This window comes from Somniosus microcephalus, chromosome 33, assembly GCF_052327205.1.
Source record: "Somniosus microcephalus isolate GS21.2 chromosome 33, FLI_Smic_1.0, whole genome shotgun sequence".
In the NCBI taxonomy this organism is placed as follows: Eukaryota; Metazoa; Chordata; class Chondrichthyes; order Squaliformes; family Somniosidae; genus Somniosus; species Somniosus microcephalus.
In genome coordinates this window covers 2,905,770-2,928,895 of record NC_141019.1, presented here as the reverse complement: position 1 = coordinate 2,928,895, position 23,126 = coordinate 2,905,770, and the positions used below count along the sequence as shown (strand labels likewise).

The 23,126-nt window shown below is 48.8% G+C and overlaps 1 protein-coding gene across 7 annotated transcripts in view; it reads right to left on the bottom strand.

Annotated features, from left to right (window-relative positions):
* The window catches only part of LOC147096930 (rho guanine nucleotide exchange factor 25-like), a 550,157-nt gene that overhangs the window by 52,237 nt on the left and 474,794 nt on the right, over positions 1–23,126 (bottom strand). For all 7 annotated transcript variants that reach the window (XM_085972586.1, XM_085972583.1, XM_085972585.1 and 4 more), the window contains 3 exons: positions 16,927–16,993; positions 15,471–15,574; positions 8,084–8,153 (listed from right to left, as the gene is read on the bottom strand). In XM_085972586.1, the coding sequence (XP_085828712.1) occupies positions 8,084–8,153; positions 15,471–15,574; positions 16,927–16,993 (241 nt within the window). The remainder of the gene's footprint in view (positions 1–8,083; positions 8,154–15,470; positions 15,575–16,926; positions 16,994–23,126) is intronic.

Sequence of the window (23,126 nt, the reverse complement as noted above, 5' to 3'; positions counted from 1 at the left end):
GGCACTTCTGGCTGAAGATGGTTGCAAACACTTCAGCCTTGTCCTTTGCACTCACGTGCTGGGCTCCACCATCATTGAGGATGGGGATATTCATGGAGCCTCCTCCTCCCGTTAGTTGTTTAATGGTCCACCATTCACGACTGGATGTGGCAGGACTGCAGAGCTTTGATCTGATCCGTTGATTGTGGGATCGCTTAGCCCTGTCTATAGCATGCCACTTCTGCATTTTAGCATGCATGTAGTCCTGTGTTGCAGCTTCCCCAGGTTGGCACCTCATTTTTCGGTACTCCTAGGCCCCCTCCGATCTGTGTCCAACTGACTACTGGACAAATGAAACGGTCATGCATGTGTTATGGTCTGGTCAACTGGACAAATATCAAACCCAACAGGTCCTCAAAGTGCTTTTTCATTATGCCAACAGAATAAATAAACACAGGTTATTTATATAAAATAAGAAATTAAATATTAAGAACAACTTGCGCTCTCTTGAAGCACTGGCTCATGTTGGGGGATGGTTCTCTGAGAGGCAGCCATTTTCTGGTACCTCACTGTTCTTCACATGAGTCTAGACAGAGCGTCAGTAGCCCGTATGTCCAACATAACCAACCAATCTTCTTCTTGCCTGACATCCACTCCTTTTTAGCAGGAGTCACTGGATAGCGATCAGGTTCAGGAGCCTTGGCTGATTTACCGTCTCCGCCTTAGAACCGAGCCCAATAGTGTCCCTGCGGCCGCCCTCCTCCCAGTTCAGAGATGCTGGAATAAAATGTAGCGCCGCCAATTCCACCCTGAGATCAGTTAACTCAGCACAGACCAAGGATCAAACGTGTGACCTTACTGGCCTGTAAGGCAAGGGGAACGAAGGGCTATGAAAATAGAGCTAGCACATGGGACTAGGACCATAATGCTCATGTGGAGGATATGCAACAACATGGACTGGATGAGCCGAAAGGCCTGTGTTGGAATTTCTATGTAATTCAATATGTATGACATATTAGTTGCTTGTCAATGACACCTTGATCAGGCTATAGCCCGAGGCATTGAGCTGGGGCATTCCCTCTCATGAGCTCTCTGACCTAACAAGTGACCTTTTACCTCCCCCCTTCCCACTGTCTAGGGCCCCAAACACCCCTTCCAGGTGAAACAGCGATTTACTTGTACTTCTTGCAATCTAGTATACTGTATTCGCTGCTCACGATGCGGTCTCCTCTACATTGGGGAGACCAAACGCAGATTGGGTGACCGCTTTGCGGAACACCTCCGTTCAGTCCGTAAGGGTGACCCCGAGCTTCCGGTCGCTTGTCACTTTAATTCTCCGCTCCACTCCCACTCTGACCTCTCTGTCCTCAGCCTATTACACTGTTCAAATGAAGCTCAACGTAAGCTCGAGGAACAGCAACTCATCTTTCATTTAGGCACTTTACAGCCTTCTGGACTCAACATTGAGTTCAACAATTTCAGATCATAACCTCTGCCCCTATCTTTTCACATGGCAGTTGTTGATGATTCTGCCATCCCCCTAGCACAGAATATTCCTTTTGTTCTTTCTTCCCAACCCCCTTTCCCTGCCTCTACACTCGCTTAAAACCTGCTACATCTCCAACTTTTTCCAGTTCTGACAAAGGGTCACAGACCTGAAACATTGGCTCTGTTTCTCTCTCCACGGATGCTTCCTGACCTGCTGAGTGCGTCCAGCATTTTCTGTTGTTATAAGAAATGAGATGCTGGTGTGACTACATCCGGTACAACTGAGTTCAGAGTTTGTTGCTGGTTGGCTGGTAGTTTGCCTTTCCGTTTCCTTTCCCGCTTCCCTTTTCTCCCGCGGAGCTCCAACCCAGTGTCTCCAATCCTCTTCGGAGAGTGGCCGTATTTCACCTGACCCTGTCTGTGGGGAGCTCCCCCCATTCAACTCACAACAGTGAAATTCTATCAGCGGTGTCCAGTATGCTCGCCGCCAGCCACATGTGGTCAACTGGGAATCCAGTTATGGCTAACTGCATTTCTAATTCGCGAATAAAGAAACGCCCAACCCTTCGTTGTGTTGGCAGAGGTGCCTGAGGTTCTAGGCGGATGTTAAAGATCGCACGGCACCATTGGAAGATGAGCAGGGAGTCCTCGCAAATGGTGTCCCGGCCAGTATTCCACTCTCAATCAACACCACCAAAATCTCATTGCTGCGTGTCGCTGGTGCAGAATGACTGCTGGGATTTGCCTGCACAAACCTCATAGCGTTCCCAGAAAAATTCATTGGATGTGAAGGGCTTTGAGACATTGCGCTGATAGGATAAGGTGCTTTGTAAATGCAAAATGTTCCATTGGAAAGAAGGATGGTGTTGGGGGGGGCGGTGAAATCCATCCTGGGCAGCCGCGCAAAGGCGGGCGGTGGCGAACCGGCAGCCCGTCTTACACTCTGCCCGATTTTCTTCCCCATCGCCCGTTTCTCCGCTGCCGTCCGAGACGGATTTCGCGCCCCCCCCCCCCGATGTCCTTCAAACTGACTCTGTTAGGCTCCTGTTTGCAACTGCGCTCCTTTCACTGATGACTTGTCCTTGTGTCCCCCCACCCCCGTCTCAGTTTGGGGTCGCCAACTCTGGCTGGACGTATGCCTGGAGGTGTCATCCCATGACCTCCTGCCGCCAACTGTGCCCTGCACCCCCCCGCACTCCCGTCATTGGTCGCCCGACACGTCCACCCGCGCGGTGCCCCGCCTCCCCACGGCCAAGTGAGAAGCGAGCAGATTCTTCGTTACCCGATCAGGTGATTCTTCACTGTCAGTCAAACAGCTTTTTACCCCCCACCCAATCTCCAATATTTTTATAATTAATGGCCCAGAAATTAGGATCGGGTGCTTGCCGCGCGTGCAAGCCCCCGATGTGCCCTCACCCGGCGCGCCGACATCTGAAGCCTGGGCCTGCTTGGAATTCCTGTCACATGCCCGGTTCAGATGTCGGCGCGCTGTGCTTACCTGATCCAGCGGCGTAGTTAGTGCGATGTGCCGGCTGGGATCAGGTGAGCACTGTGCAGCCAATCAGGGGAGGGGAAACTTCATTCATGAGTTTGATAGTAAGAACTGTCAAACTCATGAAAAGTACGGGCGGCCGAAAGACTAGTTTAACTTTAAATAAAATCTTAAAAAACATCCCAATAATTAAATAAACTATAAATAACTTTAAAAAACTATTTTAAACAATTAATCAAATTTTTGAAAAAAATAATTTTTTAAGAAATCGGGTCTAAAAATAAACTTAGAGTCATAGAGTCATAGAGTAATACAGCACGGATAGAGGCCCTTCGGCCCATCGTGTCCGCGCCGGCCATCAAGCCCTGTCTAATCTAATCCCATATTCCAGCATTTGGCCCGTAGCCTTGTATGCTATGGCATTTCAAGTGCACATCCAAATGCTTCTTAAATGTTGTGAGGGTTTCTGCCTCCACAACCCTTTCAGGCAGTGAGTTCCAGACTCCAACCACCCTCTGGGTGAAAAAGTTCTTTCTCAAATCCCCTCTAAACCTCCCGCCCTTTACCTTGAATCTATGCCCCCTAGTTATCGACCCCTCTACTAAGGGAAAAAGCTCCTCAGCATCCATCCTATCTATGCCCCTCATAATTTTGTACACCTCAATCATGTCCCCCCTCAGCCTCCTCAGCTCCAAGGAAAACAAACCCAACCTGCCCAGTCTCTCTTCATAGCTGAAGCGCTCCAGCCCTGGTAACATCCTGGTGAACCTCCTCTGCACCCTCTCTAACGCGATCACATCCTTCCTGTAGTGTGGCGACCAGAACTGCACACAATATTCCAGCTGTGGCCTAACCAGTGTTTTATACAGCTCCATCATAACCTCCTTGCTCTTATATTCAATGCCTCGGCTAATGAAGGCAAGTATCCCATATGCCTTTTTTACCACCTTATCCACCTGTTCCGCCGCCTTCAGGGATCTGTGTACTTGCACACCCAGATCCCTCTGACCCTCCGTCTTGCCTAGGGTCTTTCCATTCATTGTGTATTCCTTTGCCTTGTTAGTCCCCCCAAAGTGCATCACCTCGCACTTTTCCGGGTTAAATTCCATTTGCCACTGTTCCGCCCATCTGACCAACCCATCTATATCGTCCTGCAGACTGAGGCTACCCTCCTCGCTATTTACCACCCTACCAATTTTTGTATCATCCGCGAACTTACTGATCATACCCTTTACATTCATATCCAAGTCATTAATGTAGACCACAAACAGCAAGGGACCCAGCACCGATCCCTGTGGTACCCCACTGGCCACAGGCTTCCAGTCACAAAAACAACCTTCGACCATCACCCTCTGCCTTCTGCCACTAAGCCAGTTTTGTATCCAATGTGCCAAGGCACCCTGGATTCCATGGGCTCTTACCTTCTTGACCAGTCTCCTGTGCGGGACTTTATCGAAGGCCTTACTGAAATCCATGTATACCACATCCACTGCGTTACCCTCATCCACACACCTAGTCACCCCCTCAAAAAATTCAATCAAATTAGTCAGACATGATCTTCCCTTGACAAAGCCATGTTGACTATCCCTGATTAATCCTTGCCTCTCCAAGTGGAGACACATTTTGTCCCTCAGGATTTTTTCCAATAATTTTCCTACCACTGATGTTAGGCTCACTGGCCTGTAGTTCCCCGGTTTTTCCCTACTACCCTTCTTGAATAATGGTACTACATTAGCGGTTCTCCAGTCCTCTGGCACATCCCCTGTGGCCAGAGAGGTCCTGAATATATGTGTTAGAGCCCCCGCAATCTCCTCCTTTGCCTCACACAGCAGCCTGGGATACATTTCATCCGGGCCTGGGGATTTATCCATTTTTAGGCCAGCTAAAACCGCCAATACTTCCCCCCGCTCGATGTTAATATGTTCGAGCATATCACAGTCCCCCCGCCCTATTTCTATGTCTACATCGTCCTTCTCCATAGTGAAAACAGACGCAAAAAATTCATTCAGAACCCCTCCTACATCTTCCGGCTCCACACACAGATTGCCACTTTTGTCCCTAATGGGCCCTATTTTTTCCCTAGTTATCCTCTTACCCTTAATATACTTATAAAACATCTTCGGATTTTCCTTTATTTTGCTTGCCAGTGTTATTTCATGGCCCCTCCTTGATCTCCTAATTTCTTTTTTAAGTATCCCCCTGCACTTTTTGTACTCCTCTAGGGCTTCCTCCGTCTTTAGCCTTTTGTATCTACCAAAAGCCCTCCTTTTTTTCCTAATCCATTCCCGTATATCCCCTGACATCCAAGGTTCCCTGTGGTTTTTGGAACCACCCTTGACCTTTACGGGAACATGTTGCCATTGTATGTTCTCAATCTCCCTTCTGAAAGCCTCCCATTGCTCCGATGCGGATTTTCCTACAAGTAGCTGATCCCAGTCCATTTTGGCCAGATCCTGCCTTATCCTATTAAAATCGGCCTTCCCCCAATTTAGAACCTTTATTTCCGGCCCATCCCTGTCCTTTTCCATGGCCACCTTAAATCTTACCATATTATGGTCACTATCACCAAAGTGCTCACCTACTAGCACTTTTTCCACTTGGCCGGCCACATTCCCGAGAATTAGGTCCAGTACCGCCCCCTCTCTTGTAGGACTTTCTACATGCTGGCTCAAAAAGCTCTCCTGGATGCACTTTAAGAATTCTACACCCTCTGAGCCTTTCACACTCTGACTATCCCAGTTAATATTGGGGAAGTTGAAATCCCCCATTATTATTACCCTATTATTTGCACATTTCTCTGAGATTTGCCTACATATCTGTTCCTCTATCTCCCCCTGACTGTTTGGAGGCCTATAGTACACTCCCAGCAAAGTGCTTGCCCCCTTTTTGTTTTTAAGCTCCACCCATATGGCCTCATTAGAGGACCCTGCTAATATATCATCCCTCCTTACTGCAGTAATTGACTCCTTAATTAATATTGCGACACCCCCTCCTCTTATACCTCCCCCTCTGTCTCGCCTGAAGATTCTGTACCCCGGAATATTGAGCTGCCAGTCTTGCCCTTCCCTCAACCATGTCTCCGTGATAGCAACAATATCATACTCCCATGTGTTTATCAACACCTTCAGTTCATCCACCTTATTCGCAAGACTCCTTGCATTAAAATAGATGCCATCCAGCCTTGCCCTTATATATTTGCCCTGTCTACCAAGCTGACTTGTTTTTTTCTCTATAATTGGCAGCACATCCCCCCCTATTTCAGCTCCCCTCTGTATCCCATCCCCCTGCCAAGTTAGTTTAAACCCCCCCCAACAGTGCTAGCAAACCTCCCCGCAAGGATATTTGTCCCGCTCTGGTTCAGGTGCAACCCGTCCGACTTGTACAAGTCCTACCTTTCCCAGAAGCAGGCCCAGTGATCCAGGAAAGTAAAACCCTCCCCCCTACACCAACTCTTTAGCCACGCATTCATCTGCTCTATCCTCCCATTCCTATACTTACTAGCACGTGGCACTGGGAGTAATCCAGAGATTACAACCTTTGAGGTCCTGCTCTTTAATCTGTTACCTAGCTCCCTAAATTCTTGATGCAGGACCTCATCCCTCTTTTTACCTATGTCGTTGGTACCAATGTGGACCACGACCATTGCCTGTTCACCCTCCCCCTCCAGAATGCCCTGCAGCCGCTCAGTGACATCCTTGACCCTGGCACCAGGGAGGCAACAAACCATCCTGGATTCACGTCTACGGCCACAGAAACGCCTATCTGTTCCCCTTACTATAGAATCCCCTACCACTATTGCTCTCCCACTCTTTTTCCCCCCTTCCTGGGCAGCAGGAGCACCCCCAGTGCCAGGAAGTTGGCTGCTGCTGCCTTCCCCTGGTGAGTCATCCCCCTCAACAGTATCCAAAGCGGTATACTTGTTTGAAAGGGGGATGCCCGCAGGGGTTCCCTGCACTACCTGCCTGCCTTTGTTGCTCCGCCTGATGGTCACCCCCTGTGCCGCCCTGCCCTGAGGCGTGAACAACTCGCTAAACGTGCTATCCACGAGCCTCTCAGCATCGCGCATGCTCCAAAATTCATCCACCTGCAGCTCGAGCGCCGCAATGCGGTCTGCAAGTAGCTGCAGCTGGATGCATTTCCCGCACACATGGTCGTCAGGGACACTGGCAGCTTCCCTGACTTACCTTACTGTAAAGTCCTTAAAAACAATAAAGCTGTGGAAAAAATGTTATAATTTTAAATAATAGACCACTTACCTTAAAGAATCAAGTCCTTACACCTTTTTACATTTCTAAAAAGTTCAGGCCCTTACACACGGGCAAACCTGTCAAAAAGGAAGTTCAATGCGTGCGCGCAGAGTCCTGCACGCACGCGTGGGACCTCTGAACCCCTTGGAGGAAATGCCGGTTTCCCGCGCATGCGTTGTGCATGCTGAAATCCGGCACTTCCAACGGGCCCACGTGTGAGTACCCCGTCCGTACTCACGCGTTGGGACCGGAATTACTGGCCCAATAAGAGAAAGTGTCCAAAGAAAATGAAAACAAAACTTTTTATTCCAAAGCCCCGATGATATTTGTCCCGGGTTTTGCTCCCGGCAGTGTCCTGGAGATTAATCTTCAATTCCTGGAGACTCCTGGTCAATCCTGGAGGGTTGACGACCCTATCTGTGGTCCTGGGAGCCTCGGGGAGGGGCGGGGGAGAAAAAAAACCAGAGCTCAGCTGTTTCTCCAGAGGGTGAACGAGGGAATCTGCTCCATTATTGGGACAACCTAGCGATTGAAAGACCTCTGGCCCTGGATACCGCGCCGCACGGGCTTGCTCGCAAAGGTCAGTGCTGCAGTTTTGTGAGGCGCAGTGCGATCAGGGCATCTCTGACACTAGTCATCGGCAGCCAAGAGTAATGACCACACCATCAGCAAGGGCGCAAGTTCAGCCGAAGGTTCACAATCCTCGGCCGAGGCTTAAATCGCAACGTACTTTGGAAATCTTTAACCCTTTTGCGCAGCAGCTCAAAAACAAGCTTAAGCAACGGAGGAAAACATTAAAGGAATGAGGGGGCGGGGGGGGGAGGGGCATGTTAGGTCAGTTATTTCAAGAATGCGAGCAGACACACTGACGACTCACATGTTTTATGAAGAGCTCTGCTAGTCTCTCTGGCTCCTCCAGGCATTTCTCCAGCTCTCCTAAGAAATAGCTGTGAATGAAAGACAGATAATTTAAAATAATAACCTGCCCTACACACCATTTCCCCTAGGATGCCTTCTGGCACAGCGCGTTGAAATGATAAATTCTATCAAGTGAGGTGGGATTTAACACGCACCCGGGTCATGCTTCAAGAATAATAAATAAATGTATTATCTGTTTTGTTCATCACAGTACCTTTGAGGGGCGGCACTGTGTTGCTTTAAAGCGGTACTGCTCACAGAGCGAGTTGAATTAACACCAGCAGGGCTACAACCATTAGCCGTATGGCCTTCCATTTCACGCTGGGGTTGTTCTCCTTAGAGCAGAGAAGGCTGAGAGGAGATTTGATGGAGGTGTTCAAAATCATGAGGGGTCTAGACAGAGTCATGGTCTGGACGAGGGAATTGGATGTAATATCTCCACATTTGCAGACGACACAAAGCTGGGTGGGAGGGTATGCTGTGAGGAGGATGTTGTGAAACTCCAGTATGATTTGGACAGGTTGGGTGATTGGGCAGAAACATGGCAAATGCACTATAATGTGGATAAATGTGAGGTTATCGACTTTGGTGGCAAAAACAGGAAGGCAGATTATTATTTGAATGGCAATAGATTGGGAGAAGGGGAAGTGCAAAGAGACCTGGGTGTTCTTGTGCACCAGTCGCTGAAGGTAAGCATGCAGGTGCAGCAGGCGGTTAAGAAGGCAAATGGTATGTTGGCCTTCGTAGCAAGAGGGTTCGAGTACAGGAACAAGGATGTCTTGCTGCAGTTGTACAGGGCCTTGGTGAGACCGCACCTTGAGTATTGTGTGCAGTTTTGGTCGCCTTATCTGAGGAAGGATGTTCTTGCCATGGAAGGAGTGCAGCGAAGATTCACCAGGCTGATACCTGGGATAGCAGGAATGACGTATGAGGAGAGATTGTGTCGATTGGGCTTATACTCACTGGAGTTTAGAAGATTGAGAGGGGATCTCATCGAAACCTATAAAATTCTGTCAGGCCTGGACAGACTAGATGCAGGAAGGATGTTCCCGATGGCGGGGGAGTCCAGAACCAGGGGTCACAGTCTAAGGATAAGGGGTAAGCCATTTAGGACTGAGATGAGGAGGAATTTCTTCACCCAGAGAGTGGTGAACCTGTGGAATTCTCTGCCACAGAGGGCGGTGGAGGCCAGTTCATTAAGTATATTCAAGAAGGAGTTGGATATATTTCTTAAGGCTAAAGGGATCAAGGGATATGGGGAGAAAGCAGGGACAGGGTACTGAATTTGGATGATCAGCCATGATCTCGTTGAATGGCGGAGCAGGCTTGAGGGGCCGAATGGCCTACTCCTGCTCCTATCTTCTATGTATATCTATGTATAGTAGATAGAGAGAAACTGTTCCCGTTGGCGGAAGGGTCAAGAACTAGAGGACACAGATTTAAGGTGATTGGCAAAAGAACCAAAGGCGACGTAAGAAAAAAAAATTTTACGCAGCGAGTGGTTAGGATCTGGAATGCACTGCCTGAAAGGGTGGTGGAGGCAGATTCAATCGTGGCTTTCAAAAAGGAATTGGATAAGTACCTGAAGGAAAAACATTTGCAGGGCTACGGGGATAGGGCAGGTGAGTGAGACTAGCTGAAGTGCTCTTGCAGAGAGCCGGCATGGGCTCGATGGGCCGATTGGCCTCCTTCTGTGCTGTAATCACTCTATGATTCGATGAATTCAGCTCCTTCAGAAAAGGAGAAGGCTGAGGGGTGACATAGAGGTCTTTAAGATTGTGAAAGGGGTTCGATAGGGTAGACGCAGAGAAGATATTTCGACTTGTGGGGCAGTCCAAAACTCGGGGCCATAAATATAAGATAGTCACTAATAAATCCAATAGGGAATTCAGGAGAAACTTCTTTACCCAGAGAGTGGTGAGAACTCATACCACAGGGAGTGGTTGAGGCCAATAGCATAGATGTATTTAAGGGGAAGCTGGATAAACACATGAGGGAGAAAGGAATAGAAGGATATGTTGATGGGGTGAGATGAAGTAGGGTGGGAGGAGTCTCGTGTGGAGCATAAACACCGGCATGGACCTGTTGGGCCGAATGGCCTGTTTCTGTGCTGTACATTCTATGTAATATGTATGTAATGTTGTGGTCAATATGTCCTTTGAGCCACTGGAGTATGGTTCCATGGACCACAGTCACACTCCAGCACTTTATCTAATTATACATGCCATTCCAGAAACCTGTCGAAAGATGACTTCACAGCTTCAAGAAAGCTGACGCAGACCCTGAAAAGCAGACACTCCAAAAACCGCCCTGAATATAAGTCTATGACGTTTAAACAAATAATCACACTGGAAGTGCAGTGGGACATGGGCTTATAACTTAAGCGATGGCTCGACCCAAAATTCTTTCCGTGGAGGCAAACAAAAGGTAGCAGCCATTTTCCCGGCATGCATGCTCCCGGCACGGAACCTGGCCCGTTGGGATCCCATATCGGGAAATAGAGGGTGTGGTCCAGAAGACCACGGGGAATAAGGCCGGAATTTCTCAATGTGCACTCCCAGGGGGGGTAAGGTCGGGAATGTGTGCTCGGAAAATTGGCTCTCACAAATACATAAAAGTGTGAAAGGAATGTTGTGGCACAAGATTTATTTTCAAGGAAAGCCTGGGAGCATGTCCCCAGAAAATTCTGATTTTTGGCAATTCATGTGGTACATTTGCCAATCTGTTGCAATCTACAATGAATGTGGGCCTTTATATATTTTTTGACCTGAAAAGGAAGAGACTTTTGCTGAATTTTATTGAAAATTTCTCTCTAAATTGTTATTTGGGAATTAATTCTTTCCCTTTATATTTTAAAAGCTCTTTCTCCCAGTCGCAGCAGACAATCAATTACTGGGAGATTAAAAAGTTTTAATTAATTTGCCGTTTAGAAAAAAAAACATTTTTTTTGCCGAATAGCAGATGGGGGATTTGAACTACTACCCATGAGACCATTCACAGTCACAGCTGCAGCCAGTATATTCAGAACTGCACCTATTCCTTCCAATGCTGCCCCCAATCCCTTCATTACAACCTGGTGCTGCATTTCTAGCGGGATCTGAGAACTATTGCTTTGAAACACTTCACAGTTTTGCAAATGGTGCCTTTTGGTTGATTTTAAACAGTTTCATACTTCACAATTGATAGATTTTTAACAACAACACCATCAACTTGCATTTCTATAGCGCCTTTAACATAGTAAAACGTCCCAAGGCGCTTCATAGGAGTGTTATCAGACAAAACTTTGACAGCGAGCCACATAAGGAGATATTCGGGCAGGTGACCAAAAGCTTGGTCAAAGAGGTAGGTTTTAACAAAGCAACATTTGGGGTTTCAACAGACCAACTAGACCATCATTTCCCTCAGAGTTACCTCAACAGTCACTCTTCCACTCCGACCCCCCCCCGTCCCAGTTCTCAGAGATACGCTACCCGCTCTGGGCCTAGTTCAAAGAGACTCTGTATATCATCCATCCAACTCCCCTCCCCTTCACAGAGAAAGCCTCGATTTTAACTCCAGGTGGATTCCCCGCTCAGGTCAAAGTTAAAATTACAGTCAGGTCTCAATGATGTCATCGGGCTGCAACATGCATATGTAAGGAAGGACCCTGTTGGCTCCGGGCGGGTGTCCTTGCTGCCCGCTCAGGAGAGTGGGTTAAAATTGCAGATGTTGCGATCAGGGCGGCTTTTGGACAGTTACGAGCCAGGGTGATTGTAACCGCCCGCCCGACAGGTTTCTGCTGAGCGAGTAGGATTAAAATCGTCCCCAACTCTCGCCTTCTTTCAGACTGCCCACCGCCCCCCCCCCACTCCCCAATCTACAAACGTGGACCCAACCCCCAAAACGCTGACTCTACGGGAAACTGATGGGATCGGGGGCAAAGCTGGTTTTACACGCCGCCATTGCAGTCAGTGGAGAGTCATATTGGGCGGGGTGTAAAGCCGACGATCCCATGGGTTTCCCACCCAGCAAATTAGGTTAAAATTAGACTCCAAACAGGAGATCAGGAATTTCCAGCCACATTAACGTCAATCAGCCAATTCATGATGTAAGAACATAAGAATTAGGAGCAGGAGTCGGCCATTTGGCCCCTCGAGCCTGCTCCACCATTCAATAAGATCATGGCTGATCCTCTACCTCATCTCCACTTTCCCGCACTATCCCCATATCCCTTGATTCCCTTAATATTCAAAAATCTATCGATCTCTGTCTTGATTATACTCAATGACTGAGCCTCCACAGCCCTCTGGGGTAGAGAATTCCAAAGATTCACCAACCCTCTGAGTGAAGACATTTCTCCTCATCTCAGTCCTAAATGGCCGACCTCTTATTCTGAGACTGTGACCCCTGGTTCCAGACTCCCCAGCCAGGGGAAACATCCTCCCTGCATCTACCCTGTAAGAATTGTGTATGTTTCAATGCGATCACCTCTCATTCTTCTAAACTCTAGAGAATATAGGCCTAGTCTACTCAATCTCTCCTCATAGGACAATCTCCCCATCCCAGGAACCAGTCTGGTGAACCTTCGTTGCACTCCCTCTATGGCAAGTATATTCTTCCTGAGGTAAGGAGACCAAAACTGTCCACAATACTCCAGGTGTGGTCTCACCAAGGCCCTGTATAATTGCAGTAAGAGGATGTGTGAGACTGGACAGCGAGCGTCGGCGGGCTATGGGACTGCGGGACACACCACAGCTGAGCCAACTGCACGCCTGCTCCGATGTCCACACGCACCCATCAACTTTCCAACAGGGGCCACTGGATAGCCATCAGCCGGCCAGTTTTCCCCTCCTTAACCCAAGGTGAGGTGAGGTCAATTGTAAGGGCATTTACTGCTGCTCGTGCTGATATCCGCCAACCCAGCACAGGATGTGGAGCATTCGCTCTTCTTGAAAAAAATCCAACGAGATTTTTAAAAATGGACGCAAAAGTTAGCACAAGGGCTTCAAACAAGAAAGAACTGACCCAAACATTTATACAGGAGACAGTGCCCCTTTAAAGAATCAACTATGCATTTCTATAGCGCCTTTCACAACTCAGGACGTCTCAAAGTGCTTTACAGCCAATGAAGTACTTTTTGAAGTGTAGTCACTGCTGTAATGTAGGAATCGCAGCAGTCAATTTGCGCACAGCAAGCTCCCACAAACAGCAATGTGATAATGACCAGATCATCTGTTTTAGTGATGTTGGTTGGGGGATAAATAATGGCCCCAGGACACTGGGGAGAACTCTCCTGCTCTTCTTCGAAATAGTGCCATGGGATCTTTTACATCCACCTGAGAGAGCAAAGGGGGTCTCGGTTTAACATCTCATCCGAAAGACGGCACCTCTGACAGTGCAGCGCTCCCTCAGTGTCAGCCTAGATTTTGTGCTCAAGTCTCTGGAGTGGGACTTGAGCCTACAACCTTTTGACTCCTAGTTGAGAGTGTTACCACTGAGCCATGGCTGACACTATAAAGTAAAACAATCTCTAATTTGCCAACAGAAAATGTAATTTAGAGAAATCATCAATTTGATAAGATTGAAGAGACATGAATTTTAATGGTTTGGGATTTAGTGATATGGAAGAAGTAATTTGCATTAAGAATATGAGGGTAGAAATTGGCATCAAGCTTGAGAGGTCATTTATGTCAATGTGGTGGCAACCAGAAAGACAGTGTTTGGTCAAGGTTGGACACAGCAGCCTCTGATACTCTGACTGAACGCAATAGCTGAAATTTCCCATGATCAAGCCAGTGGTGAGGTACCTCTCCTGCTGTGGGCATGTATTGGACAATCGCGTTGCCCGCAACTTTCCGGTTACACGCTGGCAGCTCGCCAGCTGACTTGCCGTCAGCCTGGACTCTGAAAATCTACCCCTGTATAAGAACGTAAGAATATAAGAAACAGGAGCAGGAGTTGGCCAATCGGCCCCTGGAGCCTGCTCCGCCATTCAATGAGATCACGGCTGATCCAATCTTGGCCTCAACTCCACTTTCCCGCTCTCTCCCCGTACCCCTCGACTCCCCCTGTAGTTCAAATGTCTGTCAATCTCCACCTTGAATATATTCAGTGACTCCGCCTCCACAGCTCTCTGGGGAAGAGAATTCCAAAGATTCACGACCCTCTGAGAGAAGAAATTCCTCCTCATTTCCAATTTAAAAGGGCAACCCCTTATTCTGAAACTATGCCCCTGAGTTCTAGATTCCCCCACGAGGGGAAACATCCTCTCAGCATCTACCCTGTCAATCCCCCTCAGAATCTTACATGTTTCAATAAGATTCCCTCTGATTCTTCTCAACTCCAATGAGTATAGGCCCAACCTGCTCAACCTTTCCTCATATGTCAACCCCTTCATCCCAGAATCAACCTCTCCCCCCACCCCGAAACTGAGCTACTTGATTAGGCTAGGCCTTTCCCGGACCTCATTTCCCCACTCCTTCATTTACCAGTTACTTCCTCCCATCGTTCGGCTCACTGGCCATTGTACCATCCCAGACCGCTGCAAATCGTCCCAGGGAGCTGAAATCAATGGACCCCTCGAAATCTGCAGCAAGGCCAGTTCAATCAACCCAAATAAAGGAACAATAGTTTAGACACGTGTAACCTTTAAAAAGATCTTTCGATCCCAGCATCCAGCCTAGGTCAAGCATTGCAAAATTAGATGCAGAGTGAAGCTCCCTCTACTCTGGTTGAACAACATACCTCAACTGTGGTTGAAGAACAACACTCCCTATGACACCAGTGTGACATCCTGGAGCTCCCTGAGTGAAATTGCCAATTGAGGAATATCTTTGTGCTATGGGACCATGGACTGTGAAATATTGCCAATTAGTGTCCACTAGGATCTGGGCTTAGACTGTCCGAACTTATTTCCCACGGAACCAGCCAGCAGACCTGAGAAGACTTTCATCCCGTTAGTCTGGGTTGGATTTGAACTCAAGTCCCAGAGGTTAAAGAAAAAAGCCCACTGCACCATTCACTGGGTAACCTTTGGAGAAACAATTCTACCAGCAAATGCATTGGTTCTCCTAATGGACACAGTAGCCAACCCTGTCACCGCATGATCAAACAAAAACCATTACTTGATACTTGTAACCAAACAAGTAGCTGGTACATCAAACAAAAACCATTACTCGATACTTGTAACCGAACAAGTAGCTGGTACATCAAACAAAAACCATTACTCGATACTTGTAACCAAACAAGTAGCTGGTACATCAAACAAAAACCATTACTTGATACTTGTAACCGAACAAGTAGCTGGTACATGACACAATCCTGACTGCTGCGCTGGCAGTGTTTTGCTGGTCATGGAGAGTTCTTACTTTTTGTGCCATTCATAGATCTGGTGAATATTCCCGAATACTATTTTATCTTTCCCCTTCATGTCTTCAGGGACTCCTTTTTCATTCATTGTTGCAATGTAACCCTAGAAAAGAGAAGAGAATCTTTAGGAGGTTCTGGTGGAGATTGGCTGCAGTTTTATGGGGCTGGGCTTGAGTGGAGGTGGTAAGGTAATCAAGGTCAGTTACCAATCAGCATCTAGGGGCAAAAAACGATGGCGTCCCTGCTAGACAGCAACTCGCTTAATCGTATCAAAGTACTGACTGAATTTAGCAGCTACTGCCTTAAGGAGTACAGAAGTGTCAGAATGTTCAAGGCAGACAGTTACTGGATGCTGAAAGGTCAATTGCCTAACCTGGAGGGCAGCAGGTTGCTGGAGTTTATCCCAAACACTGTCTGTTTAATTGTACCCTCAAGCACTTTAATATTCCGTGCCAGCATGAGGGTGGCACTGTTACCACGCTGAACAGTTTCCTGACCCTTCTGGCAGTTCTTGTGCACGTGAGGGAATTGATTGGAGGCTTTCTTAATGAAAGAAAGACTTGCATTTATATGGTGCCTTTCACAACCTCAGGACTTCCCAAAGCACTTTACAGCCAATGAAGTACAGTCACTGTTGTAATGTAGGAAACGCGGCAGCCAATGTGCACAAGGTCCCACAAGCAGCAATGTGATAATGACCAGATAATCTGTTTTTTTAGTGATGTTGGTTGAGGGATAAATATTGGCCAGAACACCAGGGAGAACGCCCCTGCTCTTCTTCAAAATAGTACCATGGGATCTTTTATATCCACCTGAGAGAGCAGACGGGGCCTCGGTTTAACGTCTCATCTGAAAGACGGCACCTCCGACAGTGCAGCACTCTCTCAGTACTGCACGGGAGTGTCAGCCTGGATTTCTGTGCTCAAGTCTCTGGAGTGGGACTTGAACCCACAACCATCTGACTCAGAGGGGAGAGTGAGGCTCGAGAAGACTTTCATCCCATTAGTCTGAGTTGGATTTGATCTCAGGTCCCACAACCTTCTGACTCAGACCCACTGAGACACGGTGGACACAGAATGCAGAGGTAAGTGATTGTAAATCAGCTCAAACCATGAGAGGTGGATGTACAGGAATGGTGTACACACTGCTTCACTCATGAGAGTGTTTTCACATGAATATTATGGCTATTGTAACAAAGCCGGTAACACCAATGTGCATAGATGAAAATTAATAAGAGCTATTGAATAAAACAATTCAAGGCTACATTAACTTCTTAGCATTGGTGTGAAGTAAAACTACTTTGTAACAACAAACAACTTGCATTTATATAGCACCTATAATGTAGTAAACGGTCCCACGACACATATAATAATGCTAGATTTATATAAACAGCCTAAAAGGTTCCAAAGATTGATTATATTAAAAGTATAAAGATATATATATAGCGAGCCGTACCTCCACTATAAAACCCAGGTCGGCCACATATAATTTTTCTGTTTCTACAAGTTCTTGCAGGACATACCTGTGTTGAAAGAACAGAAGTTATCAGTAAATATAAAGGATGAAATGAGTATTCTGCTGCAGCCAGCCCCAATTGCACGGATGGAGAAGCGAGGCGGGTTTTAATGTTCAGGTTACCAGCCCTCCTGGAGTTTCCAGGTATTGAAAATTAATCTCTAGAACACTGCTAGGAGCAAAACCCGGGAGAAAAATCACAGGGGCATTAAAAATAATTGTGTTTGTTTAATCTTCTTTGAACACTTCTGCTTATAAGTTAAAATAGAGGAGATGGGGAAAAAAAGCAGCTGTTTGACTGACACTTGCCTGGATGAGTGCAGCTCCAACAACACTCAAGAAGCTCGACACCACCCAGGACAAATCAGCCCGCTTGATGGGCACCCCATCCACCACCTTAGACATTCACTCCCTCCACCGCCGGTGCACCGTGGCTGCAGTGTGTACCATCTACAAGGTGCACTGCAGCAACTCGCCAAGGCTTCTTCGGCAGCACCTTCCAAACCCGCGAACTCTACCACCTAGAAGGACAAGGGCAGCAGGCGCATGGGAACACCACCACCTCCAAGTTCATTTAGGACTGAGTTGAGGAGAAATTTCTTCACCCAGAGGGCGGTGAACCTGTGGAATTCTCTATCACAGAAGGCTGTGGAGGTCAAGTCACTGAATATATTTAAGAAGGAGATAGATTTCTAGACACAAAAGACATCAAGGGGCATGGGGAGAGAGCGGGAATATGGTGTTGAGATAGAGGATCAGCCATGATCATATTGAATGGCAGAGCAGGCTCGAATGGCCGACTCCTACTCCTATTTTTCTATGTTTCCCTCCAAGTCACACACCATCCTGACTTGGAAATATGTCGCCGTTCCTTTGAAGAAACAAGCCCACATCCCATGAACGAATATTAAAAAAAAGTCAAGAATCATCCAATCAGGGAACAAAGAGTCAGTTCGCTTTCTAATTGGCCGTGGGAAGGCGGTGCGTCATGAGGATGGACGTGTCAGGCGACCAATGGCGTGAGTGTGAGGGCGGGGTAGTTGGAGGCCGGAGGTCATGTGATTAAACCTCCAGAAATACATTCAACCGTCCTGGCTTTTGAAGCACATGGCGTATTTCTCCTGACAGGTAGAAGATTTAATAAAAAGCTGTATGCGTAACTCCGCCACCCATGGTTCAGTGTGTAATGCATTACTGAGCCATACAGAGTAGGAAGATCCCAGGTTTGATCCCTGGTCTGTGGTGAATCAGCTAACCTCAGCTGAGGGACCAGAGCAAATGCTACAACTGGGATCACAGAACCTGACAGCAAAGGAGGAGGCCATTCGGCCCATCATGCCTGTGCCAGCTCTTTGAGAGAGCTAGCCAATTAGTCCCACTCCCGGACTTGCTCCTTCTCCATAGCCTTGCAAATTTTCCTTTTCAAGTATACATCCAATTCCCTTTTGAATGTTACTACAGGTAGACTATCCTTTATCCGCACTTCCGAAAACCGAAAACCTCTAAAAACCGGAAGTTTTTTCGTGGAGCGTAAGTCGTGCACACGACATGACCCGAGTGGTGCCAAACATGACAGGAGTGGTCCGGGAGCTCTGCCTTTCCCTGTGAGCAGGGCAGAGGGTCACAGAGTTCCCTCCTGGGTAGGAGATTGCAAGCCGAGCCGGGCAGTGTGAAGGAGGTACCGGGAGAGTGAACCTAACAACACAGCGGCCCGTCCGATAGCTGCAGCGGCCTGTCCGATAGTCTTTTCTCCCCCCGCCCCCCGACTTGATTTGCGGGCCAGCTTAGTGTAGGAGTCAGCCGATATCCGGCTTTCCCACAACTGGCGGCGGCAGTCGAGCCCCAGACCCCCGCTAAGTCAAGGAATTCAGATATGGAGCAGGGGGAGCCGGAAACCTCGATCTAACGGCAGAAATCAGTAGCCGTTTTGTTCGGTTTCTTTTCTTCCCCTGGCATTCTTTTAAACAGTCAGGCTGTGGAAAGAGTCTCTGTAGCTTAGCAACAGCTTCAGAGACGCTTCCAAGGCAGGGCCCGAGTGTTTACAAGCTGTTGCTAAGCAACAGTGTTTGTTGTCAGATACGGAGATGAAAACCTTCTGAAATCCGAAAAATTCCGAAAACCGAAACACAGCTGGTCCCAAGGTTTTCGGATAAAGGATAGTCTACCTGTACTGAATCTGCTTCCACCGCCCTTTCAGGCAGCGCGTTCCAGATCATAACAACTCGCTGCGTAAAAAAATGTTTCCTCATCTCCCCTCTGGTTCTTTTGCCGATTATCTTAAATCTGTGCCCTCTGGTTACCGACCCTCCTGCCACTGGATACAGTTTCTCCTTATCTACTGTATCGGAAGGACCAAAGGTGTCATTTCCCTTTGTAATCTTGAAAGCTTCAACTAGCCCTCCTCAAAGTTTTTTTTTGAAGAAACAAGGCCAAATTCCTTTTGCATTCCTCAAAACGTGAAATTATTATTACTGGAGCTAAAAGGGTTAAATTATGAAGACAGGTTGCGTAGACTAGTCTTGTATTCCCTCGAGTATAAAAGATTAAGGGGTGATCTAATTGAGGTGTTTAAGATGATTAAATGAGTTGACAGGGTAGATCGAGAGAAACTATTTCCTCTGGTGGGGGGAGTCCAGAACAAGGGGGCATAACCTTAAAATTAGAGCTAGGCCGTTCAGGGGTGATGTCAGGAAGCACTTCTTCACACAAAGGGTGCTGGAAATCTGGAACTCTCTCCCCCAAAAAGCTGTTGAGGCTGGGGGTCAATTGGAAATTTCAAACTGAGATTGATAGATTTTTGGTGGGTAAGGGTATTAAGGGTTATGGAACCAAGGCGGGTAGATGGAGTTAAACTACAGATCAGCCATGATCTGATTGAATGGGGAACAGGCTCGAGGGGCTGAATGGCCTCCTCCTGTTCATATGTACAGATCAGCCATGATCTAATTGAATGGTGGAACAGGCTCGAGGGGCTGAATGGCCTCCTCCTGTCCATATGTACAGATCAGCCATGATCTGATTGAATGGGGAACAGGCTCGAGGGGCTGAATGGCCTCCTCCTGTTCATATGTACAGATCAGCCATGATCTAATTGAATGGTGGAACAGGCTCGAGGGGCTGAATGGCCTCCTCCTGTCCATATGTACAGATCAGCCATGATCTCATTGAATGGGGAACAGGCTCGAGGGGCTGAATGGCCTCCTCCTGTCCATATGTACAGATCAGCCATGATCTCATTGAATGGGGAACAGGCTCGAGGGGCTGAATGGCCTCCTCCTGTTCATATGTACAGATCAGCCATGATCTAATTGAATGGGGAACAGGCTCGAGAGGCTGAATGGCCTCCTCCTGTTCATATGCTCCTAATTGCTAATGCCCTGGGTTAATGCTTCTATCGACTGAAGTAAATTGCTCCCTTGCATGGTTGTAATCCAGAACTTGTTAACTAGTTTCCTCTGTTGATAGTATCGGCATTCAATATTCAAATAAGAAATTTAATTGACATGGACAGAAAATATAATAATTATTAATGACAACTCTTTGGCCTAGAAATTCAGTATAGCCACGTTCGGGGCGCTAAAGTCGGGTGGCCGCTAAAGTTTGCGCCCGGCGCAAGTTCGCGCCACCTTCGCCGATATTCAGTCGCATCGCCCCAAGAGGTTGCTGCTGCGCTAAAACAGGCGATGCACGACTATCTTTTGGCGCTAAGCCGGCGGTGCTGAGCGATACCCCCGAGGCCGGGCGCAGCGCAGGTGCGGCGAGTTGTTGATTGAGGGCAGACACTCTGGCGCCGGTCAGCTCTTAAAGGGGGAGGGTGGATTTGTTTGCCTGCCACGCCCTGCACACTGCAGCCCTCAACCTAGGCCTGACCACTTCTGCTTCATCTGCACAACGCCCAGGGCTATGGAGAAGGCCAGGGAGAGAGCGCAGCGCTTCAGCGACAGTGACCTGAGGCTGCTGGTTGGCGGAGTGGAGCGCAGGCGCCATGTTCTGTTCCCAGAAGGTGGCAAGAGGCCGCTGCCCAGCGCCTACCGGAAAGCCTGGAGGGAGGTCTCAAACAGGGTGTCTTCCAACAGCGTGGTTGCCAGGACTCCTGTGCAATGCCGGAAGAAGTTCAACGACCTCACTCGGGTTGTCAGGGTGAGTACCCTTTCCAGTGTCCTCCTCATCCCTGCATGTGCACCTCAGTTTATGGGCAAAGGGACCTGAAAGCCCTAATGGCCAGCCCTCATCCAGCAGCTATGGGACTGTCATGAAAATCACTTGCACATTCAGCACTTTACACACTGTACAAGCTATTCGACCATGGGAGGCATTGCAGACAAGATCAGGGCTTCACACTGTACAAGCTATTCGACCATGGGAGGCACTGCAGACAAGATCAGGGCTTCACACTGTACAAGCTGTTCGACCATGGGAGGCAGTGCAGACAAGATCAGGGCTTCACACTGTACAAGCTGTTCGACCATGGGAGGCAGTGCAGACAAGATCAGGGCTTCACACTGTACTTAGAGGCCGTCCTTTCTCTTGCAGGCCAAGGTGGCGCACAACCGGGGGAAACTAAGTGAGACCGGGGGAGGCCGTCCTGACGTCAAAGAGCTCTCCGACCTCGACCAGTGTGTGGAGTGCATTATGGCAGGCCGGCTGATTGGCCCCGTCGCCAGTGGAGATGCCAACCCTGTTCTGGGCACCAATGGTAAGGGCATCACCTTTTTGACCTCTCTCTTTCCACTTGCGCCTCAGATCAGCATCCTTTGCCACTGTCCGACCAATGCGGTGAATGGCACCACTCATGCCTCCCTCGCTGCCGCCCTGTCCTCACTCTAAAGCTACTCTTGTGCCTTCCTGCTTTCAGATGGTGAATCGCCAGGTGAGGAGGCGGGCCCTCAAGCTGCCACTGTCAGTGATTCCGAATTCGAGGAGGAGGAAGAGGAAGCCGGCCCATCAGTGCCACCCTCAGCCGAGGCAGCCCATGGCGATGTAGGGGACACGTCTTCCCTGGAGGGGAGCCGGGGGGAAGGGTCGGAGGAGAGTGAAGCTCCGGGGCCCAGCGGACGGCAGCAACGCGGGAGGGGTGGGGAAGCTCGGCGGACTTCTCCCCAGAGGGTGAGTGCGGCCTCCAGTCCTGCGACGGTGAGCGCAGAGGAGGTGCGGCTCCTGGAGGAAATGGCCGTCCAGGCTGAGCGCAGGCACAATGAGCTCATGGCTGCAGTGGCAAGGATGCCTGACTCCATTGAGTCTTTGTCAAGGAGTGTGCAGCAATTTGGAGCAGCACAGGCCAGGAGTCTACAGGACTTCGCGGCAGCACAGGTGGCTTCGAGCCAAGTGCTCAGTCGTGCCGTCCATTCACTGGCTGTTGTCATGCGGACACAGACCAGGGCCACACGGGCACTAACTGCTGCCACCCTCGCTGGATCAGCCAGGCATCGTCTGTTCTCCAACTGTTTGCTGCGCATGCTGCAGTGCTGGCCGTGCGAGTGCCACTGTATCAGGTGACCAGGGGGCACCTGCGATCTGTCAGGTTGGCACCATTCCTGCAGCCGACACTGCCACTCCGCCATTGCAGCTGCCACGAGCCGCTGGACAGACTGCTGCCGCCCAAGCAGAGTTGGAGCAGTCAGCAGCCGGCCCCTCCAAGGCCAGAGCTGGTGCAGGCCAACCCCCAAGGGCATCTGCCATCTCGCCACCTGACCCTCAGCAGCCTTCCCCCGCCACTGGGCTCCCATTGAGGAGGAGCTGCAGGGCGGGTAGGGGCCAGGCAAGGATGCGAAAGGCATCGCCCTCGCAGGGCAAAAAGTAGAAGGTCTGCACCAATGCTTTGTGGTTGTTGAAAGGCCGAGACTGGTGTAGTTGTGTTTTTGTAAGGCCGAGACTGGTGTCTTTTTTTGTTTTTGTAAGGCCGAGACTGGTGTCTTTCTTTGTTTTTGTAAGGCTGAGACTGTTAGTTTTGTGTTTTTGGAGGGGGCTTCTCAACATGAGGTTGTAATGTGGGAAGGGCAGAGGTTTGCAATAAATTAATGTTCTTAAATCGCACTGTGCATGGTTTTTTTTGCAAGTCCTGGTTGCCCTGCTCGGCTGAGGGCTTGTGGAGCGGCTACATTCATCTGCTGACATTGGCACAAGCCATTCCCTGAGAGGGA